General features: G+C 56.0%; 2 protein-coding genes across 2 annotated transcripts in view; one reads left to right on the top strand and one right to left on the bottom strand.

Moving 5' to 3' along the window:
* The first annotated feature begins 277 nt into the window (after window positions 1-277).
* Window positions 278-16,703, top strand: DBH (dopamine beta-hydroxylase). Its single transcript, XM_054393252.1, has 12 exons — window positions 278-715; window positions 2,324-2,470; window positions 3,816-4,073; window positions 5,372-5,548; window positions 5,946-6,048; window positions 8,423-8,589; window positions 9,042-9,185; window positions 9,277-9,315; window positions 10,243-10,302; window positions 11,549-11,676; window positions 12,695-12,854; window positions 16,569-16,703. The coding sequence occupies exons 1-12, from the start codon at window positions 278-280 to the stop codon at window positions 16,701-16,703; spliced, it is 1,956 nt and encodes a 651-aa protein (XP_054249227.1).
* Window positions 16,704-19,051: 2,348 nt separating this feature from the next.
* Window positions 19,052-20,303, bottom strand: part of SARDH (sarcosine dehydrogenase) — a 29,980-nt gene continuing 28,728 nt past the window's right edge. The window contains exon 20 of the mRNA XM_054393643.1: window positions 19,052-19,177. Coding sequence (XP_054249618.1) covers window positions 19,052-19,177 — 126 coding nt within the window. The remainder of the gene's footprint in view (window positions 19,178-20,303) is intronic.

Genomic DNA, 20,303 nt, shown 5'->3' with positions numbered 1-20,303 from the left:
GGCAGGCCTGGCTGCAGTGCTGGGCGAGAGGCACCTCAGGCAGGGCAGAGCATGTCCAGGCAGGGCTCAGCCAAAGCCACTTAGGAGCAAACAGCCACCAAGGAAGATTTAAGAGCAAATAACATCAGCCCAGTCGAATTCAATTGCTATTGATGATGTCCATGTGCAATTAGAGCCAATTAAGGGGAGGCAGCCAATGACAAGTGTCTGGCCAGGAGGTTGGAGCAGGAGGGGGTGGGGGGTGTCAATACACGAAGCCAATTTCCCAACATCCAAAATGCAATTAAAGCCTCTCACTTCCCCAGCTTGCCCAGGAGGGCCAGTACATAAATGGGCACAGCCCAGGAGGGTGGCTGCTGTCCTGGCCAGCATGCAGACCCCCAGCAAACCCTGCCCTTGCTCCTGCCCCAGCTTGAAGCTGCGGGAAGTGGCGTCCATGTACCTCACCACGGTCGCCGTCTTCATGGTCATCCTGGTGGTGGCCCTGCAGGGCTCGCTTCCTCGTGGCAATGATTTTCCCTACAAGGTGCCCCTGGATCCCCAAGGGCTGCTGGAGCTCTCCTGGAACGTCAGCTACCCCCAGCAAGCTGTGCACTTCCAGCTGCTGGTGAGGGAGCTGCGGGCAGGGCTCCTCTTCGGGATGTCGGACAGGGGCGAGTTCGAGAACGCAGACCTGGCTGTGCTCTGGAGCGATGGACATGGCTCCTACTTTGGGGTGAGTCACTGCTGTGCCTCCAGGGCTGCTTTGCGGGGGGGTGGGGGGGTGGATGATGGCTTGAAACAGTGGTGCATGCCTGGACCACTTCAGCTGAGGGAGCTGGGGGTGTTCAGCCTGGAGAAGAGGAGGCTCGGGGGAGACCTCGTTGCTCTCTACGACTACCTGAAGGGAGGTTGTAGCCAGGTGGGGGCTGGGCTCTGCTCCCAGGCAGCCAGGGACAGAGCAAGAGGACAGAGTCTCAAGCTGTGCAAGGGGAAGTTTAGGCTTGAGCTTGAAAGAAGTTCTTCACAGACAGAGAGATTGCCCTTTGGAATGGGCTGCCCAGGGAGGTGGTGGAGTGGACGTCCCTGGAGGGGTTTAAGAAAGGACTGAATGAGGCACTCAGTGCCATGGTCTAGTTGGTTAGTCAGGAAAAGCCCTCTGAGATCACCCAGTCCAACCATCAACCCAACCCCACCATGGCCACTAAACCCTGGCCCCAGGTGCCATGGCCACAGGTTTCTTGAACACCTCCAGGGCTGGGGACTCCACCACCTCCCTGGGCAGCCTCTTCCAATCCCTGACCAGAAAAGAAATCTCCAACCTAACCTTCCCCTGGCACAATTTCAGCTCCAAATTTGCTTAACCTCCCCTGTCCTGTGAGATTCCTTCGCACACCATATCCCTATGAAGACAAATGTCATAGCTAGCTTCATGTCACTGATTTTGCTCTCCTCCTCTGAGGACAACATGTTCTCAAAATACCACTCTCTACTTCTGGCTGGAATAGCTCCCAGTTGCTTTCTTCTTCTTCTCCTTCTCTTTCCTTCCCCCAAGCTAAAAGAATCAGTGCCACTCATGGACATGCAGAGAGCTCCTTCTTAAATGCCTCCTCTCAGTGCACAGAAAGCCACAGGAGATGCAAAAGATGGAGGCAACAACATTGCTCAGCTCCAAATTACTGCAGGGGTTTACACCCCAAACCTTCAAATCCTACTGCTTCACTCCTTGGTGTGGCTTTGGCACCATCACCATCACCATCACAACATTTTGGGAGGTGTTGCTGGGTTCACAATGACTGAAGGATTTTGAAGAGGGGTGGTGGTTCCTACCAGCCCAGTGTGGCTCTGAGAGGAAGGGTCACAGAGTGACTCTTGGAGAGCAAATAAACTCTTCCAGAAGGTTCCTCCCAGCCAAAGAGACCCAAAACACAGCACAGAGAGGTGCAACACCTTCATGTGTCCCTTGCAGGCTTTGCCTGTGTCCCTTGCAGGCTTTCCCTGTGTCCCTTGCAGGCTTTCCCTGTGTCCCTTGCAGGCTTTCCCTGTGTCCCTTGCAGGCTTTCCTCCCCCTGCACCCTGTTGCCCCATCACATCTCAACTTGCAAAGGTCTTTCTGCAGACCATTCCTACTGGGCCACTTACGCCCCAAGGGTCTGCCTGTGGGCTGCTGAAGGTGGGCACAGGGCAACCAAACCACAGGCTCTCAACACCTCTGCAGTGTGAGGGTGAACCCAAGGAGGCTCTTTGGGCTTGTGGGACTGCTGAAGGTCACCACCATGGGCTCTTTGGGCTGAGTGGGGCCAGGGGAGCCTCCCAGCTTACCAAGGTGCCCTTCTTGCCACAGGATGCCTGGAGTGATGCCAAGGGGCAGCTCCACATGGACTCACAGCAGGACTACCAGCTCCTCAGGGCTTGGAAGGCTCCTGAGGGGCTCTACCTCCTCTTCAGAAGAGCCTTCAGCACCTGTGACCCCAAGGACTACCTCATAGAGGTACAGCATTGCCCTCATCCCCACTGCAGCAGCACCCAGTCCCATGCCAGCCCCGGGGCAGAGCTCCTGCATGGTTACACCTGAGCAGTGATTTGGGGTGGGGACAGCATCAGGTGTGGGTGCTAAGGCAGAAGGGAAGCTTGCTACAGGTGTCCATCCATTTACAACCCCTTGGAAACCTCTAGAATGTGTAGGGTTTAGCTCCTTTGCATCATCCACTCCTTCTAAGGATGTGTTAGGGCTATATAAATCCCTTCCTACATCACTCAGGAGACAACTGTTTGGAATGTCCCAAGGAGCTGTTGGTGTTGCTCGATGGGAGGCAAAGAGGAGGGCTGGGGCAGGAGCTGGATGGCAGAAGGAGCTGCTGTGGGCTGCTTGTGAGTGGTTGGGTGAGGTCAAACTGGGTCTGCACTCACCACACCTCCACGGGATGGGATTTGGGAGAAGCCTCTCTGGGTCTGCACTCACCACAGCTCCCTGGAATGGGATTTGGGAGAAGCCTCTCTGGGTCTTCATTCATCATTCCTCCATGAGATGAGATTTTGAGGAAGCCTTCCCAGTGGGGATGCTGGAGAGCCTCAAAGTCTCAGCCATGAACCCTGGCCGTGGGCAGGAGTTGGTGCAAGGCTCACTTCAGATGAAAGCCTTTGGTGGGAAGGATCTTTTAAAGCCAATGTGGGCACAGAAAGTCCTTCAGCTTTTGTTGCTGGCTTTCAAAAGCTGGAGAAATGTCTTCTGGCTGCCAAAACAGAGAGCCCTGGAGGACAAAAATCTGTGTGTGAACGAGGAGAAGACTTGAAGGTCTTAATTCTCTGATCCTGCAAGGAAAAAAAAACATTCTCCTTTTCCTTTCTCCTTTATGTCCTGTCCAGAGCTCTCTGGGTTCAGCAGCACTTGCAGTAGACTTTTGCAAAGCTTCTGGAGGTACTCCCTCCAAAAGTAGCTGGGAGAAGGGAGGGATTTCAGGGAGAAGTTTTGTTTCTGCTGCTCCTCCCCTGGCTGCTGCCCAGGACCATTGCAGGGGTGGGATGAGCCCTGAACCAACAGGGCCTGGAGCTCAGGAGGGATGAGGGCATCTGAAGGAGCAGGGAGGGGATGTGACCCTCATGGAACTGCTGCCATTCAGGGAAAGCTTTCCAGACTCTCCCAGCTGGCAGGGAACCCTCTGTGCCCACAGCATCCAAAGAAATGCCCCCAGAGCTAGAGCCTCTCTGGGACAGCACAGCAGAGTGAGCTCCTGCTGAAGGCAGGGTGGCTCCCACCTGGGCATGGGTCAGAAGGCTCATTCCTGGCTCATGTTCCTGCATGGAAAGCTCCCTGATCCACTTTGCTCTCACTTCAGGATGGCACTGTGCACCTCATCTATGGCATCCTGGAGAAACCAGTCCCTTCCCTCCAGGCCATCAACATCTCTGCCATGCAGAGGGGACTGCAGAGGGTGCAGCTGCTCAAGCCCAACATCACCATCCCTGAGCTGCCCAGGGACACAGAGACCATGGAGATAACAGCCCCTGGAGTGGTCATTCCCAGCCAGGAGACCACTTACTGGTGCTACATGGCAGAGCTCCCAGATGGCTTCCTCAAGCATCACATCATCAAGGTGAGGGGCAGCAGGGGAGGGCTCCTTCCCCTGCTGCAGGCAGCTTCAGCCACTCTGCAAAGTCCACCTCTTCCCTGCCCTTCCACAGGGAGGCTTCCAGCCCCACATATCTTCCCCAGCAGGGTGCCAAAACGTCTCCCAAAGCCATCCCAGCAGCATCCTCATGTCTTTTAGAGAAGCCCACATCAGCAGTTTCTCAGCAGCAGGTGGCAGGTTGGTGATTTCCCACCCAGCACATCAAGCAAGGTAGCAGGGCAGGCTCAGGGCAGCTGCTTTGCAGAGCTGAGCTTCACCCCAGCAGAAGGCAGAGCTGTGGCCATCAAGGACAGGCCTGAGGCAGCATGAGGCCACACAGTGAGCCATGAGGAACACAGAAACCTGGGGGGAGAAAGGGAGAGTTGGTGAGAGCAGGGCAGGGGGGCTGGGATGGGAACCAGCTCCTCAAAGGTTAGGAATACTCCAAAATGAGAAGGGTTATAGACATCAACACAGCTTCTCTGGGTCACCTCCCTCCAAGGAGAGGCAGCAGGCAGCATAGTGCCAAGGGAAGGCAGTGCCCCACCAGCCCTGGGAGAGCATCAGCCTGGAGGTGGCTCAGCAGATGACCTGGCAGACCCTGAGTCAAAAACCACACAAGGAGGAGGAGGGAAACCTGACACGGGAGCCCAGGCTCCGTGGTTTAGAGAGAGGAGATGAGATGCTGCTGCAGAGGAACTCTCCAAAGGAGGCTCTGCTCCCAGCAGATGGTGTGAAGTGAATCATCTGTGTGCAAGCAGAGTACACAGCTCCTGCTATCTTCCTGCTGCTGCAGATCATTCCTACAGCTGGCACTTGTAGCCAGAGCTGCTCCTCAGGCTTGTTGGGAGTCACCCTTCCTACCCCCAAATCCTCCTCCCCATGCCCTGAGCAGCTGTTGGCTAGAAACAAAACCTCAGGGCTGCACTTAGAGCTGCACTTAGAGCTACCACAACCTGGCCAGCTCTAGGAAAAAGCATCTCTAGGGGCACCTCAGCCCTGCAGAACTGGTGCAGGACCAAGATCTGCTGTTGACCAGGTACACCTGCCCCTGGGGAAGGGATGAGATGTCTCTCTGGGGGTTGGGGGAGACTCTGGCTTGGTCCCAAAGCCAATCAAGAGCTCTTGGCTCATGGTGCCTCATGCCCAGGGTGACCTCCCCTCTCCACCGTGGGGCAGAAGGGAGAGCAGAGGCAGCTGCCTTGGACTTCTTGTGGAGCCTGCACAGGCAGCAGCCTGCACGGAGGGGCTCTCACACCTCTCCCCTGGGTGCTGCTCTGCAGTATGAGGCAGTGATCACAGCAGGCAATGAGGCCCTGGTCCACCACATGGAGGTCTTCCAGTGTGCTGCTGAGTTCGACAGCTTCCCCCACTACAGCGGCCCCTGTGACTCCAAGATGAAGCCAGAGAGGCTCAACTACTGCAGGCACGTGCTGGCAGCATGGGCCATGGGAGCACAGGTGGGTGCAAGGTGGGGACCCCCCACTGCCTGCAAGCTTTGCTCCTGGGTCTCCTCCTGCTGCCTCCCAATCCCATCGTGGGATCGCTCCCCACGGCTTGTCCCAAGCCCTGTGCTCCGGTGGGATTTGTGTTCAGCCCTGCCTGACTCCCCCATCCTCTTCCTGGAGGTATCTGAGTCCCCAGCTCACCCCCACCCCCCTCCTTGGTGCCAGGCATCAGTGGGATGCCCTGCTCAATGGTTGTGCCCCTGGGAGGCTTTAGGAACCAAGCTCAGCTCAGCACCACCATGAGCACAAATCACTTGGAGGGGGGGAGGAAGTCAGGATTGTGGCCAGACTTTGGAGCCTTTTTTCCCCCCCCCACTGCTCCCCTAACAGCCTCCCCCCCTGCTTCCAGGCTTTCTACTACCCTGAAGAAGCAGGGCTGGCCTTTGGGGGCCCAGGCTCCTCCAGATACCTGCGCCTCGAGGTTCACTACCACAACCCCCTGGTGATCAAAGGTAAGGGGGGGATTCCCAGGGCCTCCCCAGTGGGACACTGGCAGAGCTGGGCACACACCAGGGACTGGCAGGGGGTGACAAAGTCATCCTCACCAGGGGCTGGCCCTCACCCTTGTGTGCATGCCCAGGGGTGGGGAAGATCCCACAACCCCAACATGGTAAGGGTTGGAAGGGACCTCTGAGTACCACCTGGTGCAACCCTCCTTCTAGAGCAGGGTCACCCAGGGCAGCTTGCCCAGGATCCCAGTGTCCAGGTGGGGCTGGAATCATTCCAGACAAGGAGCCTGTCTGGGCAGCCTGCACCCCAAAAGCTGTCCTCCTGCTTTGGGCTCACAGCAAAGAAGTTTGTCCTCATTTCTGGGTGGAACATGGAGCATCCCTCCAGGCTTGGTGCAAGCTGGTGGTGGTTGGGCTGAGCTCAGAGCAGAAGTCACCAGAGAGGCAGCAGCAGGCTGGCTGGGGATGGGTGGGGGGTGAGGGGGGCTCAGATGTTGTTTTCCTGCTACTTTTGCTTTGAGAACATCGTCAGGAGACACATTGGGGGGAAAAAAAAAAACAAAACAAACCAACCCCCAAAAAAACCACACAACAAACCCAACCAAGAGCTAAATGCAAAGGTTCCAACCAACCCAGCTCCTTCCTTACCATGAAAACAAGCAGCTCCTTGCCTAACCAAGTGTATTTTTAGGAGACCAGAGCATATGTGCTGCAGATCAATCACAGCACACCCAGCAGCTCGAGAAGAAACAAGGCTATAAATACAGAGCTCCAGGCTGTCAGAACCTCTCTGCTTTTCCTGCTTCACCACCAGGGGCTCCCCTACTGGCCCCAGCCCTTGGGAGGGGGCTCCAGCCCAGAGCCAGGCAGAGCAAAGCCAGCCTGAGCCCCTCCTGACCTCCTCACCCTGCCCTTTTCCTTTGCTCACAGAGCTAGGTGGTGACTGGGAGCCAGACCTTGGGTTGCATCTCGCTGCCTGCCCCACAGCCAGCACCTGCCTGGACACATCGTGGGCATGAGGTCTTCTCCAGCTCCCACCAGCTCAGGAGAGGTGCAAAGGGTCTCCAGCTCCTGAAGGGAGTTGCAAAGGGTCTTCTCCAGCTCCTGAGGACAGGTCCAAAGGGTCTTCTCCAGCTCCTGAGGGCAGGTCCAAAGGGTCTTCTCCAGCTCCTGAAGGGAGTTGCAAAGGGTCTTCTCCAGCTCCTGAGGACAGGTCCAAAGGGTCTTCTCCAGCCCCTGAGGGAGGTGCAAAAGGTCTTCTCCAGCTCCCACCAGCTCCTGAGGGGAGGGAAAAGTTCTTCCCAGAAAGAGTAATTGGCCATTGGAATGTGCTGCCCAGGGAGGTGGTGGACTCACCATGCCTGGAGGTGTTCAAAAGAAGCTTGGATGTGGCACTTGGAGCCAGGGTTTAGTTGTTGTGAGGTGTTAGGAATGAGGTGACAGGTCGGACTGGATGATCTCTGAGGTCTTCTCCAACCTGGTTGGTTGTGTGAGTCTGCAAATGGATCACCCTCAAGTGCAGGAGAGATCAGAACCTTTCCAAGTGCTGCAAGGAGCACTTGTTCCATGGGCATCTCCCCTCCTGCCAGCCCCCCAGGAGCAGCATGGTCTCAGGTTTGGTTTTTGATGTCTTAGTGAAAGAAGAGGAAATGAGTCATAGTTCTGAGGGAGTCCTCCAAAGCACCCCAAGATCTGCCCTCCTGCTTTGGGCTCTCAAAAAGCACTTCCTACCTTACTGTCTTGGGAGCAATTCAGCCTCAGGTTGGTGACAGCTCTAGAGGTCCAGGTACACGTCCAGGACCACTCAGTAAAGACTCCAATGGAAACATCTGGGATTTAAATCCAGTAGGAATCACACTCGTGAAGAGAGCTGTGAGGGAGGGGCTGCTCTGCCTCTCCCCACTGCAGCACAGTGTCATCTCCTGAGGAGCAAAGGCTGAGAGCCCTGGGGCTGAGAGCCTGGAGAAGAGCAGCCCCAGAGGGGATCTGAGCAATGCTCAGCAAGAGATAAAGGCTGGGGGGCAAGAGGCTGGGGGCAGATGCTTCTCAGTGGTGCCCAGGGACAGGACAAGGGGCAAAGGGCACAAACTGGAACCCAGAAGGTTCCATCTGAACAGGAGGAGAAAGTTCTTTATTGTGAGGGTGATGGAGCCCTGGAGCAGGCTGCCCAGAGAGATTGTGGAGTCTCCTTGTGTGGAGAGCTTCCAACCCCCCCTGGGCATTGTGCCCCTGGGCAAGCTGCTGTGGGTGCCCTGCTGAAGCAGGGGGAGGGTTGGACTGGATGAGCTCCTTCCAGCCTCTCCCATTCTGTGACTCTTGTCCCAGCAGCCATCCCCTCTGCCCTGGTGCCCTGCAGCCCTGTCCTGTCTCCCTGCAGGCCGCAGAGACTCCTCAGGGATCCGTCTGTACTACACAGCCAGCCTGCGGCCCTACGACGCTGGCATCATGGAGCTGGGCTTGGTCTACACACCAGTGATGGCCATTCCCCCAGGAGAGGACAGCTTCATCCTCAGGGGCTACTGCACTGACAAATGCACCCAGCTGGTGAGTGCCTGCCCTCTACACCCCAGCTTCTCCAAGGAGAATGGCTTTTCCCAGCTCCCAGGCAGCAGGGATGCAGCAGCAAGCTCCAGGCTCCCAACTCCCACTGTCAAACTCCCCAAGCCCTTTGCCCAGGAGGTAGTGCTGGAAAGAAAAATAATCTGCTGTAGAAAACAAAGAATCAGCAGCTGCTTGGGATGCTCTGAATCCCTCTTGAAGCAGCTCTCCTGGGGAGCCATCTGCTCCAGTTCCCCAAGGGGACCACTCCCACTAAACTTCCTGCAGAGCTGGCTGTGTCCCAGTGGTGCTTTCCCCCTTGGAGACAGGAAGATTGGACTTGGCTGCCGAGGAGCTTGGGCTGGTGGGAAGTGTCCCTGCCCATGGCAGGGAGTTGGAACTAGATAACCTTTAGGGTCCCTTCCAACCCAACCCAAGCCATTCTGTGCTTCCCCCAGGCTCTACCTGCTGCTGGCATCCGGATCTTCGCCTCCCAGCTGCACACCCACCTGGCAGGCAGGCAAGTGGTGACCGTGCTGGCCCGGGGTGGCAGAGAGCAGCAGGTTGTCAATGCTGATGGTCACTACAGCCCTCACTTCCAGGTACAGGGCTCAGCCAGGGCCAGGGGGAGGTGTCCCAGCTGGACATCACCCCCAGGCCTTGGTCTGATGTGGTCCTCTCCTTCCCCCCCAGGAGATCCGCATGCTGAAGGAGGTGGTCGCAGTTTTTCCAGTGAGTGGCTCCAGAACCTGTGGTGGCTTCCAAAGAGCACAAAGAACTTACCCTGAGCCCACAGCCCTGAGCATCCTCTACCTCACCTCATCCCCTCTGCTGTTGCCAGCCCCTGCCCACGCATGGGCATCAGCTGCCATCTGAGACCTCCTGGGGGGCTGCAGGAGGACACAGGCTCCATGATCCCCAGGTCTTATCTGCCACCCCCGTGCAGATGCCTTGAAGATGCTGGGATTCAGCTAGCATGGCACAAAACCAGTTGTGTGGGCAAGCAAAGCATGCCAGGAGCTGAATGGAGCCACTAATTTAGCTTCTCTTCCTCTAGCAGAGGGAGGCTCCTCAGGGGGTGAGGGCAAACTGGAGGTGCCCCTTCCCTCCTTGCTTGGTAGAGCAAGAGGAAGAGATTTGGCAGCAAACATGGTTGGGAGGGGGTGGTGAAAGAGAGGCTGAGTGTGGCCAAGGGCTGTATGGGTGGTGAAGGACCTGGCTGCAAAGTGGAGGTCAGCTGTGGGAGCCTTGTGTCCTGGGAGGCTGCTCCAAAGCCTCAGCACCCACTGAAACCATCTGCAGGGTGTCCCTGTGGGCCCTGGCACCGACTGTGACGGAGAAGCAATTGTGCCATGGAGTTGGGTACAGGTTTGGCAATTCCAAGTATTGCCTCAGTGGCTTTTTTTAGGTTCTTCAGCTGTGCAGAAATTCTTAGGAAGTGAGGAAAGCAGGAAACCCCCTCCCTGGGATCCAGCCCCAGGAATCTCCCCAGGAGATGCAAGTTTAGCAGGAGCTCTCCTGGCACCTGGCGCTGGTGGGAAAACAAACTGCCCACAGAGCAGAGATCTGCCAGGTTGCAAGCTCCCTGATCCCAGATTTGCTGGCTGGAGAGTGGCAACTGCCCTGACACCTCCCCATGCCTGTGTTTGAACCCCTCAGGGTGATGAACTCATCACAACCTGCACCTACAACACGGAGGACAGGAGCAGAGCCACCGTGGTGAGTACAGGGCTGGGCTGAGTGGCTTGCCTGGGGCTGGCACCTAAGGGATGGGGGCAGCCACAAAGGGGGCACCTGGCTGAAGGCAGCCAGCAAGCAGAGGGAGGGTGGTAAAGAAGAGAAGCCAGGAGGCTCTGCTGCTGCAGAGGGGCTGGGAAGGTGCAGACTAAGTCGAGGGTGTCACTGGCTCCATCACAGACTGTTCCACCAGGGATTAATTGTAATGAAAGAGAAGTGGCAAGTTTTTGACAGTGCATGTTATTTTCTTACACAGGCAGCAACAAAAGAGCCTGTCAGAGGTACCAGCAACAGGGACAAAGCTAAATATAGCTGAGGGATTATAGGAAATCTGCATTTTAATGTAAAGCACACGAGCTAGCCTGAAAGGCTCTCCTTACGTAAGGGCTGGATGGGCAGGGGTTGCAGCCAGCTCCATGCACTTGCAGGCTGCAGAGCACAGAACCCCAGCATGGTGGGAATGGGGAATGGGAAGGGACCTCTGGGGATCATCCAGTCCAACCCTCCCCCTGCTCAAGCAGGGCACCCACAGCAGCTTGCCCAGGAGCACAATTCCCAGGGGCGGTTGGAAGCTCTCCACACAAGGAGACTCCACAACCTCTCTGGGCAGCCTGCTCCAGGGCTCAGCACCTTCACACCAAAGAACTTTCTCCTCCTGTTCAGATGGAACCTTCTGGGTTCCAGTCTGTGCCCATTGCTCCTTGTCCTGTCCCTGGGCACCACTGACAAGAGCCTGGCCCCAGCCTCTTGCCCCCCACCCTTTTATCTCTTGCTGAGCACTCTCAGGATCTCCTCTGGGGCTACTCTTCTGCAGGCTCTCAGCCCCAGAGCTCTCAGCCTTTGCTCCTCACAGAGTTGCTCCAGGCCCCTCAGTAGCTTTGTAGCCTCCTCTGGTCTCCCTCCAGTTGCTCCTCTCTTGAGCCCAGAACTGGACCCAGTACTCCAGCTGTGGCCTCACTAGGGCAGAGCAGAAGGGCACAAGAACCTTTTTTGAGCTGCTGGTCACATCCTTAATGCACCCCAGGAGACCATTTGCCTTGCTGACCACAAGAGCACATTGCTGGCTCAGGGTGAATTTGCTTCCCACCATCCCTGACGTGTTTTAGCACATCTGTGTGTGAGCTTCATGCCTCTGCAGCCTCTTTGCCCTCCCCAGGGGTGCAGCCTGGGCAGGGCAGGGCAGGGCAGAGCTGGACCCCACTGCCAACAGGTGTGTGTCTGTGCACAGGGTGGGTTTGGCATCATGGAGGAGATGTGTGTCAACTACGTGCACTACTACCCCCAGACACAGCTGGAGCTCTGCAAGAGTGCCATGGACCCAGGCTACCTGCACAGATACTTCAACCTTGTCAACAGGTACTGAGCCCCTGCTGAGGGCAGGGGGACCCTGCCTGAGCCTTCTGAAAGAGACAATGGCAAAAAGAGTTAAAGAAACAAGTGGGGTGTGAGGTGCTGGCTGTGCGGTAGGTATGTGAGGGGCACTTGGGTTTTAGGAGGGGGGGATGTGTGCTGGAGTACTGCCCTGCACTTGGAATCATAGAATGGTTCTGGTTGGAGAAGCCTTCTGAGATCATTGAGTCCAACCATCAACCTGAGACCACCCATGGCCATCAAACCATGGCCACAGGTTTCTTGAACACCCCCAGAGATGGGGACTCCACCATCTCCCTGGGCAGCCTGTGCCAATGCCTATTCTGCTTCCCTGCCCCCAGAGCCAAGCCTGTACAGATGGCTGTGTGGTGAGATCCACTGGGAAAGGAGAACATTCCCAGGGAGGAGCTTCCCAGCTAAAGTCAGTGCATGGCCAAGTGCTTATGGGCAAAACACTTCTCAAAGCCCTAGGCAGACACTGAGCATCCCTGCCAGAGAAGCAGGCTGCAGCTCACTCACCGTGACTGAAGCTTGAGGAGGGATGGAGATGAGGAAGAAATTCTTTCCAGGGAGGGTGAGGAGACACTGGAACTGTTTGCCCAGGGAGGTTGTGGATGTCCTCTCCCTGGAGGTGTTCAAGGACAGGCAGGATGAGGCTTTGAGCAACCTGGGCTGGTGGGAGGTGTCCCTGCCCGTGGCAGGGGGGTGGGAACTGGCTGAGCTTGAAGGTCCCTTCCAACCCAAACCATTCTATGATGAGAGGGTGGGACACTGACCTTGCACATGGTGTCCTGGGCACAGGCAGTCTGGCTGGTCCCAGATCTTCCCCCACAGTGCTGGCTGTGCTGGGCTCTCCTTGCTCCCAGCACCAACCTCAGAGCCACTCCAAGCCGAGCTTTAAGGCATCAAGCCACATCCAGAGCTGGAAGGGGACAGCAGCAGCGTGGCATTTCCATGTGGCATTTCCATGTGGCATTCCCATGTGGCATTTCTCCTGCCCCAGGTTCAACGATGAGGAGGTCTGCATGTGCCCAGAGGTCTCCATCCCACAGCAGTTTTACTCTGTGCCTTGGAACACCTTCAACAGAGACGTCCTGAGAGCCCTCTACGGCTTCGCTCCCATCTCCATGCACTGCAACAAGTCCTCAGCTGTCCGCTTCCCGGTGGGTGCAGCTCCCAACCCCTCTGCTCAGCACTGCTCAGGCCACTGGGCTCAGTTCTGGGCCCCTCACCCTGAGAAAGGCCTTCACAGAATCACAGAAGGGACCCTCCAAGGTCATCTTGTCCAACCCCTCCTGCAGGGAGCAGGGACGTCCCCAACTTGATCAGTTTGCTCCTGGGCTCATCAAGTCTGATCTTGAATGCTTCCAGGGATGCAGCCTGCACCACATTTCTGGGCAGCCGATTCCAGTATTTCACTACCCTCATTTTCCAGTATTTCACTACCCTCATTGTGAAGAACTTCTTCCCCATGAGAGTGGTGAGAGCCTGGAATGGGTTGTCCAGGGAGGTGGTTGAGGCTCCATCCCTGGAGGTGTTTGCAGCCAGGCTGGATGAGGCTCTGGCCAGCCTGATCTAGTGTGAGGTGTCCCTGCCCATGGCAGGAGGGTTGGAACTGGATGATCCTTGTGGTCCCTTCCAACCCTGACTGATTCTATGATTCTGTTCCTCCTGGTGTCCAGCCTAAACCTACCCTGCTCCACTCTGAAGCCATTGCCCCTCACTGAGGTACTGGAGTGTGTCCAGAGAAGGGCAACTAAGGTGGTGAAGGGCTTTGAGCAGAAGCCTGATGAGGAACAGCTGAGGGAACTGAGGTTGTTTAGCCCTCAGAAGAGGAGGGAGACCTCCTTGCTCTCTCCAACTCCCTGAAAGGAGGTTGGAGTGAGCTGGGAGTTGGTCTCTTCTCACATGCAGCAAGTGCCAGGACAAGAGGAAATGGCCTTGAGTTGTTCCAGGGGAGGTTCAGGTTGGATATCAGGAAAAAATTCTTCCCAGCTAGGCTTCTCAGGCACTGGCACAGGCTGCCCAGGGAGGTGGTGGAGTCCCTGTCTCTGGAGGCATTTCAAAGCTGCATTTGGGAGGTGGTGCTGAGGGAGGTGGGCTAGTGGTGATGGCTTAGCAGCAGTGGTGGCATTGTGAGCTCCAGGTGAGAGGTTGGAGTTGATGATCTCAAAGGTCTCTTCCAACCTCAACAGTTCTATGATTCCATCACCCTGATGAGGTGAGGTGGGTCAAGGATGTGGTGCTCAGGGCATGGCTGAACCTGGTGGGCTCAGAGCAGGGAGCTGGAGCTCTTGAGGAACATCAGCATGACATTGAGCTCAGCCCAAAGCAGAGAGCAGCTCACTGGGGATGTGCCTGGCCAGCTTCACTTAGGAGATGCATTTGCATAAAGCAATTTTGAGGCTCTTTGGCTGAGCTTTAAGCAGGGCTGGCTCCAGAAGCAAGGAGAAATGTGAGGTGACTGACAGGCTTTGGGCAAATCCCAGCAGAGCCAGCTGGGCAGCCTCCAGACACAGTGACCCAGCACAAGGTGAAGGGTAAAGGGCTGTGAGAGCTTTGAAGAAGGAACAGGCCCAGTCATGGTGGTTGTGACAGTGATGAACACCTAAATCCACTGCTGGTCCCTATCACCACCATTTCTCAGGGTCATAAACACACAGAAACCACTGCAGCACTGGAGGATGATGAGATGATGGAGGGCAGACCATCACCTTTCTCTCCTGCTAAATCTCCCTCAGCAAAATCTACTCTGGAGGGGCAGAAACCTTCCCAGTTCCCCGGGACTGGAGTCCCAGCACCTCACAGCCATGCAGAGCCCTGCTGCAGGGACAGAAGTGATGCAGAAGATTTGTACAGCAGCAGAATCATGAATCAAGCTTCTTAATGATGGTCCAGGCCACACTCTTGATTTCAGAGAGGTCTGGTGAGGATCCAGAGGAGGAGCAGATCCAGCCCCAGTACAAAGTGGGTCATGAGCATCTCAATGAGGGTGAAAGAACCAACCTGCCCCTCCTGCTCTGCTGGGGTTTGGAGAGGGAGCCTGAGTGGAAGGCATCTCATTTATTCCACACTCTTTCTGCCAAGAGAATAAAAAAAAAAAAAAAAACAACCAAAAAACCCCAAACCAACCAGCTCCTAATTAAGCTCAAGCCTGACAAGATTTCTGGAAGGACTGAGAGCTGTTAATTACTGAGCAAAATCTCAAGGTAGCACTTTGTGAGTGGCTGCAGGGACATCCCCAAGTCTCCTGCACCTGCTTGGCCTCCTAGCAAACTCTCTACATTCAGATTTCCACTCAAAAAGCACTGAAAACAACCACCCTTGAGGCACTCCAAATGCCTTTGATCCAGCCCCAAAGCAGATCCCCACAGAGCTGGGCTCAGGTTTGGCTCCAGCCCTGCAGTAGGTGCACCCTGAACATGTTTAACTGCTCTCTTAAGCCATGAGGGTTGACCTCCACAGAGAGAGGCTCAGGTTTGGCTCCAGCCCTGCACTAGGTGGACCCTAAACTTGCTCAACAGCCACAAAGGTCCAGTGAAAGCCTCATTTCTCCAGCTGGTGCTCCCCACTGATGCTGTCCCCTCTCTGGTTGCTCCCTGTGAGCTTTGGGATGGTCGCTCCATCCCCATCCATCCCCCTCCACCTTTCCCCAGGGTTTTCCTGGTGCTGGTGCAGGCTCTGGCCCGTTTCACTTGCCATGCCACGAGGAATTTAATCTGTAAACATAAATTCAGCATCTCACTGATGACTCACAGCTCTACCTCTCCTCTCCAGACCTCCCTCCTCCTGCTGCTCGCTGACATTTCCGCATGAGCACGCAGCCAGCAGCCAACCGAACTGGAGCATCACTGAGCCACAGCTCAGCCCAAACTGAGCCCCCTTCAGCCCCCAGCTCCTGCCTGCATCTCACCCAGCCACTAACCCAGACCAAAATGTCACATCTGAGCTAGAACCTGCCCAGCAGGCTCAGCCCTTGGCACTGTCTGACTCCAGCAGAGTGCTCCTTGCAGGGAGCATCCCCAAGACCTGCTCCCAGTCTGTGCGCAGAGCCAGGGGTTTTGTCCTGGCTGTGGCCACCTTGAGCCCTGATGGCTGTGGCCACCTGGAGCCCTGATGGCTGTGACAGCCCTTCCCAGGCTCTGCCCTGCAGCATCTCACCCAGGGTGCTGCATCCTTCCTGTTTTGCCCACAGGGAGATCCATGCTGGCAGGCTGCAAATGTTGCCTCCACCCAACCTCCCTGGTAGAGAGCATCCTTCATGGTTGGCCTGAGAAGGTGGTGGGCTGGTGGTGGGACTCCATGGTTGGAGTCATCTCCATCTGCTTTGGTGGGTTACACTTCCTTCCCAGGGTGGAAACTCCCCTAAGTGTGGTGGGTTTGTGCAACCTGGTGCACCAGAGGCATCTGCAGAGCCAAGGGGATGCGTAGGTGCTCCTGCAACACAAATCATTAGTAATGTCTCGGAAGAAAACATCCTGTTTGGGGCTAAAAACACTCCAAACAGTCGAGATGGCTTCATTTTTTTAGAAGAAGGGAGAAAACACAGAGCTGCCAATTACCTGAAACCCAAACTTGGTCTCATGGTGCTGATCTGATTACAGGAGAAGGGGTGATGGGTGGAAGGTGAGGCAGAGGAAGCTCCATGGAAACAGGAGGAAGAATTATTTCCCTCTGAGGGTGACAGAACACTGGACCAGGCTGCCCAGGGGGTGGTGGAATGTCCCTCTCTGGAGATACTCAAGGCTCACCTGGATGAGCTCCTGTGTGAGGTGGTAGAGGTGACCCTGCTTTGGCAGGGGGGTTGGACTGGGTGATCTCTCCAGCTCCCTTCCAGCCCCTGACACTCTGTGAGGATTCTGTGATCTCTCTTGCAGGGGCAGTGGGAGAAGCAGCCACTTCCCACCATCACTGAGAGGCTGCAGGAGCCCACCCCTCACTGCCCACCCTCCCCAGCACCTCAGCCAGCTGCCCCCATCCCCCTCGACCTGGGCAAGCTCAGGAAGGACTGAAATCCATCACACCAAGACAACATCACTCCAAGACAACCTCCCACCACCACAAGAAGCCTCTCCAGGCAGAACATCTATGGCCAACGTTGGCTCCTTGGGCATCCCTGCCCACACTGCCATGCCAGCCAGTGCCCAGTGCCCTGGCCCCTGTCTCTGAAAGGGGTTAGGGCTCAGGAGCTGGAGTTCAGAAAGTGCTCTGGAGCTGGCAAGTGCTATATTTAGTGTGTTATTAGCAATCCTGGCTCTGAGTAATGCTGCTTTCCACCCCCAGAATAACAACCTGGAGGGTTTGCTATTGTGTGGAACCCAGCGTGGCCCCGGGGAGGGGGGGAGGGAGCAGCCTGGTTTCCAGCAGGAAAACTGAGGCAGGGAGCAAAGATCTGTGTGGGAGCAGCATTCAAACCTTCCCCAGCGTCCTGTGGTCCCATCCAGGTGCTCTCCCACACTGGTAGCCAGGCAAGGATGGAGGGAGGGAAGGAAGGAGGGAGGGAGGGATGCTGTGATGCCCACCCAGTGCTTCACCTCCCCACAGCAGGGACTCAGCTCCCCCCAACCCCCTCCCCGTGCTCCTCCTCCCACTCCTCCATGCTGAGGATTATTATTTGTCTGGAGGCCACCAAATGCCAACAGCCAGGAACAAATGACACCTCTGGGATGGGGTTTAGAAAGGGAACAGGATGGTGGGAAGGGACACAGGGGGGTGGAAGACAAACCTTTTGGCAGGAAATGACTCCATTAACTATCTAAATGTTAACAAAAATAATAAAGAGGGAAAAAAAGCTGCTTTTTCTTTTTGTTTTTTTGGTGTTGAGCTCGAAAGGGAAGAGAGTCTTGAGGAGCAGAGGAAAAGCTGGAGGTGCTGAAGGACCACCTGTCTATCCCAGGTGGGCACCAGCCCCTCACTGCCTTGGGGTGGGTGGGATGTAGGACAGGGCAGAAGCCAAATTCTGCCCTCCCTGGCACCTTGAGCTTAAGGGGAAAGACCTCAGGTCAGGACACTGATCAGAAAGGGGTTTTTTTTAAGCCAAACTTGATGCTTGCAGGCTCACAGCAGATGCCTGGTTTGGTGGGGAGTCAGCATGCTCTCCTCATTGCTCCTCATTCCTCCTCTTCTTCAGCCAGTTCCTCATTTACCCCCAGGACATTTAACCCCAGGTCCCAGCCACCCCCTCCTGCACCCCAGCAGCACCAGGCAGTGCAGTCACCTCCTGTGCAGAGCAAAATTCATCCTAATCTGGGTGGGGGGTTTTTAATGTTTCCAGCAAACCCAAAGCATCTGAGAGTTCAAACCCAAAGCATCTGAGAGTTCAAACCCAAAGCATCTGAGAGTTCAAACCCAAAGCATCTGAGAGTTCAAACCCTTGCCTGTGGTGCTTGTTGCGTGAGGCTCAGGAACTGACATCAGCTCTAAAGAAGGTACAGAGCAAGCAGACCTAGTGGAGGGAAGTCAAACGAAAAGCAGGCAGGGGGATTGTATCTGCAGGCAGGGGAAAGCTCCAGCTCAGATCAAACCTTCCCTGTGCTGCTGGAGATGGAGCCCAGCAAGGGGATCAGAGCACTGGGGATGGGTTGGGAGCAGCTTCCCCTTCCCCTTCACAGCTGGGTGGGTTCATGGTGGTGTGCAGGGGATGAAAAACCCTCCCTGACACCTCTAAGAACACTTCTGGAGGCTGGGGCCCTGGCAGCACCAGCTCAGCCTCTGCCTGCATCCCCTTCTCTGTCAGGAACCACCTCCAAGGTGCTGGCAGGGGAAGGATGTGCCAAGGGAGGGTAAGGTTGGAGATTAGGACAAAATTCTTTGCTGCCTGAGTGGTGAGGGATTGGAACAGGCTGCCCAGGGCAGTGGTGGAGTCCCCATGCCTGGAGCAGTTCAAGAAACCTGTGGCCATGGTGCTGTTGGGAGGCTACAGCTGCAGTGACAGCAGAGTTAGCTGAAAAAAAAAAATCATTTCCAGGCAGTGTGAAACTAAACTTTTTTTTGGGGGAAAAAAAAAAGTTTCTAGCAAAGTCAGAGATGGAATCCACTTCATTTGCAGTCAAGCAAAGCACTTTTTGCAGGCCAGTTAACCCCTGGGAGAGAATTATTGCTGCCATGGAACTGCTTCAGTCAGGAACCAGAACAACATCTTTGCACTTTTTGGATTCTCTTCCTCCTCTTCTCCTCTAATTCCACCCAAATTCGCTTGATGAGTTCACTGCAGACGTCTGCCTGACTCTCCCAGAAGATCCTGGATCCAGCTGGGGGTTACCCAGGGGCCAGGAATTCAGCTGGCAGCTCCTGGGGGCATCTTTCTTCTCCTCAGCCCAGCAGCCACAGCTGCAGCTCAGCAGCCCTGCTCTGTGCCCCCTCAGTAAAAGCCTTTGACTCGTTTGTTGTCTGGGTCAAACGGGGACTTGGTGTGTGCCTGGGCAGGGAAGGTCTCCCCCATCCTCTCCAGCTGGTAGCTGCCACTCTTCACAAAATCCAGTGAGACCTGCAAGGCAGAGCCACTGTGAGCCCCACATCAGGTGCTGCAAGGCACCAGCCCAGTTCCAGCACTGGGCAAACCCCCACACCACTTCCACAGCACCACAGAACTGCCTGGATGGGCAAAGAGCTTTCAGACTTTGAGGGGCTGGAGCTGCTGTCCAGAGAAAGGCAATGATGGTGGGGAAGGGGCTGGGGAGGAGCAGCTGAGGGAGCTGGGGGTGTTCAGTGTGGAGAAGAGGAGGCTGAGGGGAGAGCTCAAGGCTCTCTACAGCTCCCCGAAAGGAAGATGGAGCCAGGTGAGGGGTGGTCTCTCCTCCCTAGGATCAGGGGAGGTTTAGGTTGGATTTTGGGAAAAATTTCTACATGAAAGAGTGGTCAGGGATTGGAACAGGCTGCAGCAGGGAGGTGGTGGAGGGGTTTCAAAGCCCTGGTGATGTGCTGCCTGGGGACATGGGGTGGTGGTGCACTAGGCAGAGCAGGGTTAATGGTTGGACTCAATCTATCTTGAAGGTCTTTTCCAACCTAAATGATTCTGTAGCTCCATCTGCTTAATGAGTTCTGCTTCCCAGCCAGAGCAGCCATGGAAAGGAGCTGCAGGGCTCTCCCCCAGGGCACAGCCACCTGTGTGTGCTGCCTCTTCCCACCATTCCCATTTCAGCTGCCATGGAAGCCCAGCAGGCAGCTGCCTGCTGCCAGCCCCGTGGCAGAGCTCTGCCTGCAGCAGTGAGTGTGGGAATGAGGCTGAGGATGCTGCCATGGATGGATCTGGGGGAAATTGTGCTCAGCAGAGCTTCCCCACCCCACTGCCTCACTGCAGGCAGGAGGGGACCATGTGTGTGTGTGTGTCCTCCAGCTCCATCCTGCTGCCTCCCTCATGCTGCCTGGAGCAGGTGGGGGTGGCTGGGAGAGTGAGATGAGAGAGGGAGAATCAGAGAATCCCAGCAGGGTAGGGATTAAAGGGACCTCTGGAGATTCACAGATTGCATCAGGTTGGAAGGGACCCCCAAAGGGCATCTTGTCCAACCCCCCTGCAGTCAGCAGGGACACCTCCAACCAGAGCAGGCTGCCCAGGGCCACATCCAGTCTGAGATCGTCAAGTCCAACCCCCCTGGCAGAGCAGATTCACCTAG

The sequence above is a fragment of the Indicator indicator genome, chromosome 28 (assembly GCF_027791375.1).
Source record: "Indicator indicator isolate 239-I01 chromosome 28, UM_Iind_1.1, whole genome shotgun sequence".
Taxonomy (NCBI): Eukaryota; Metazoa; Chordata; class Aves; order Piciformes; family Indicatoridae; genus Indicator; species Indicator indicator.
Note: the sequence above shows the minus strand (reverse complement) of the source record. Positions and strands in the feature narration are given on the sequence as shown.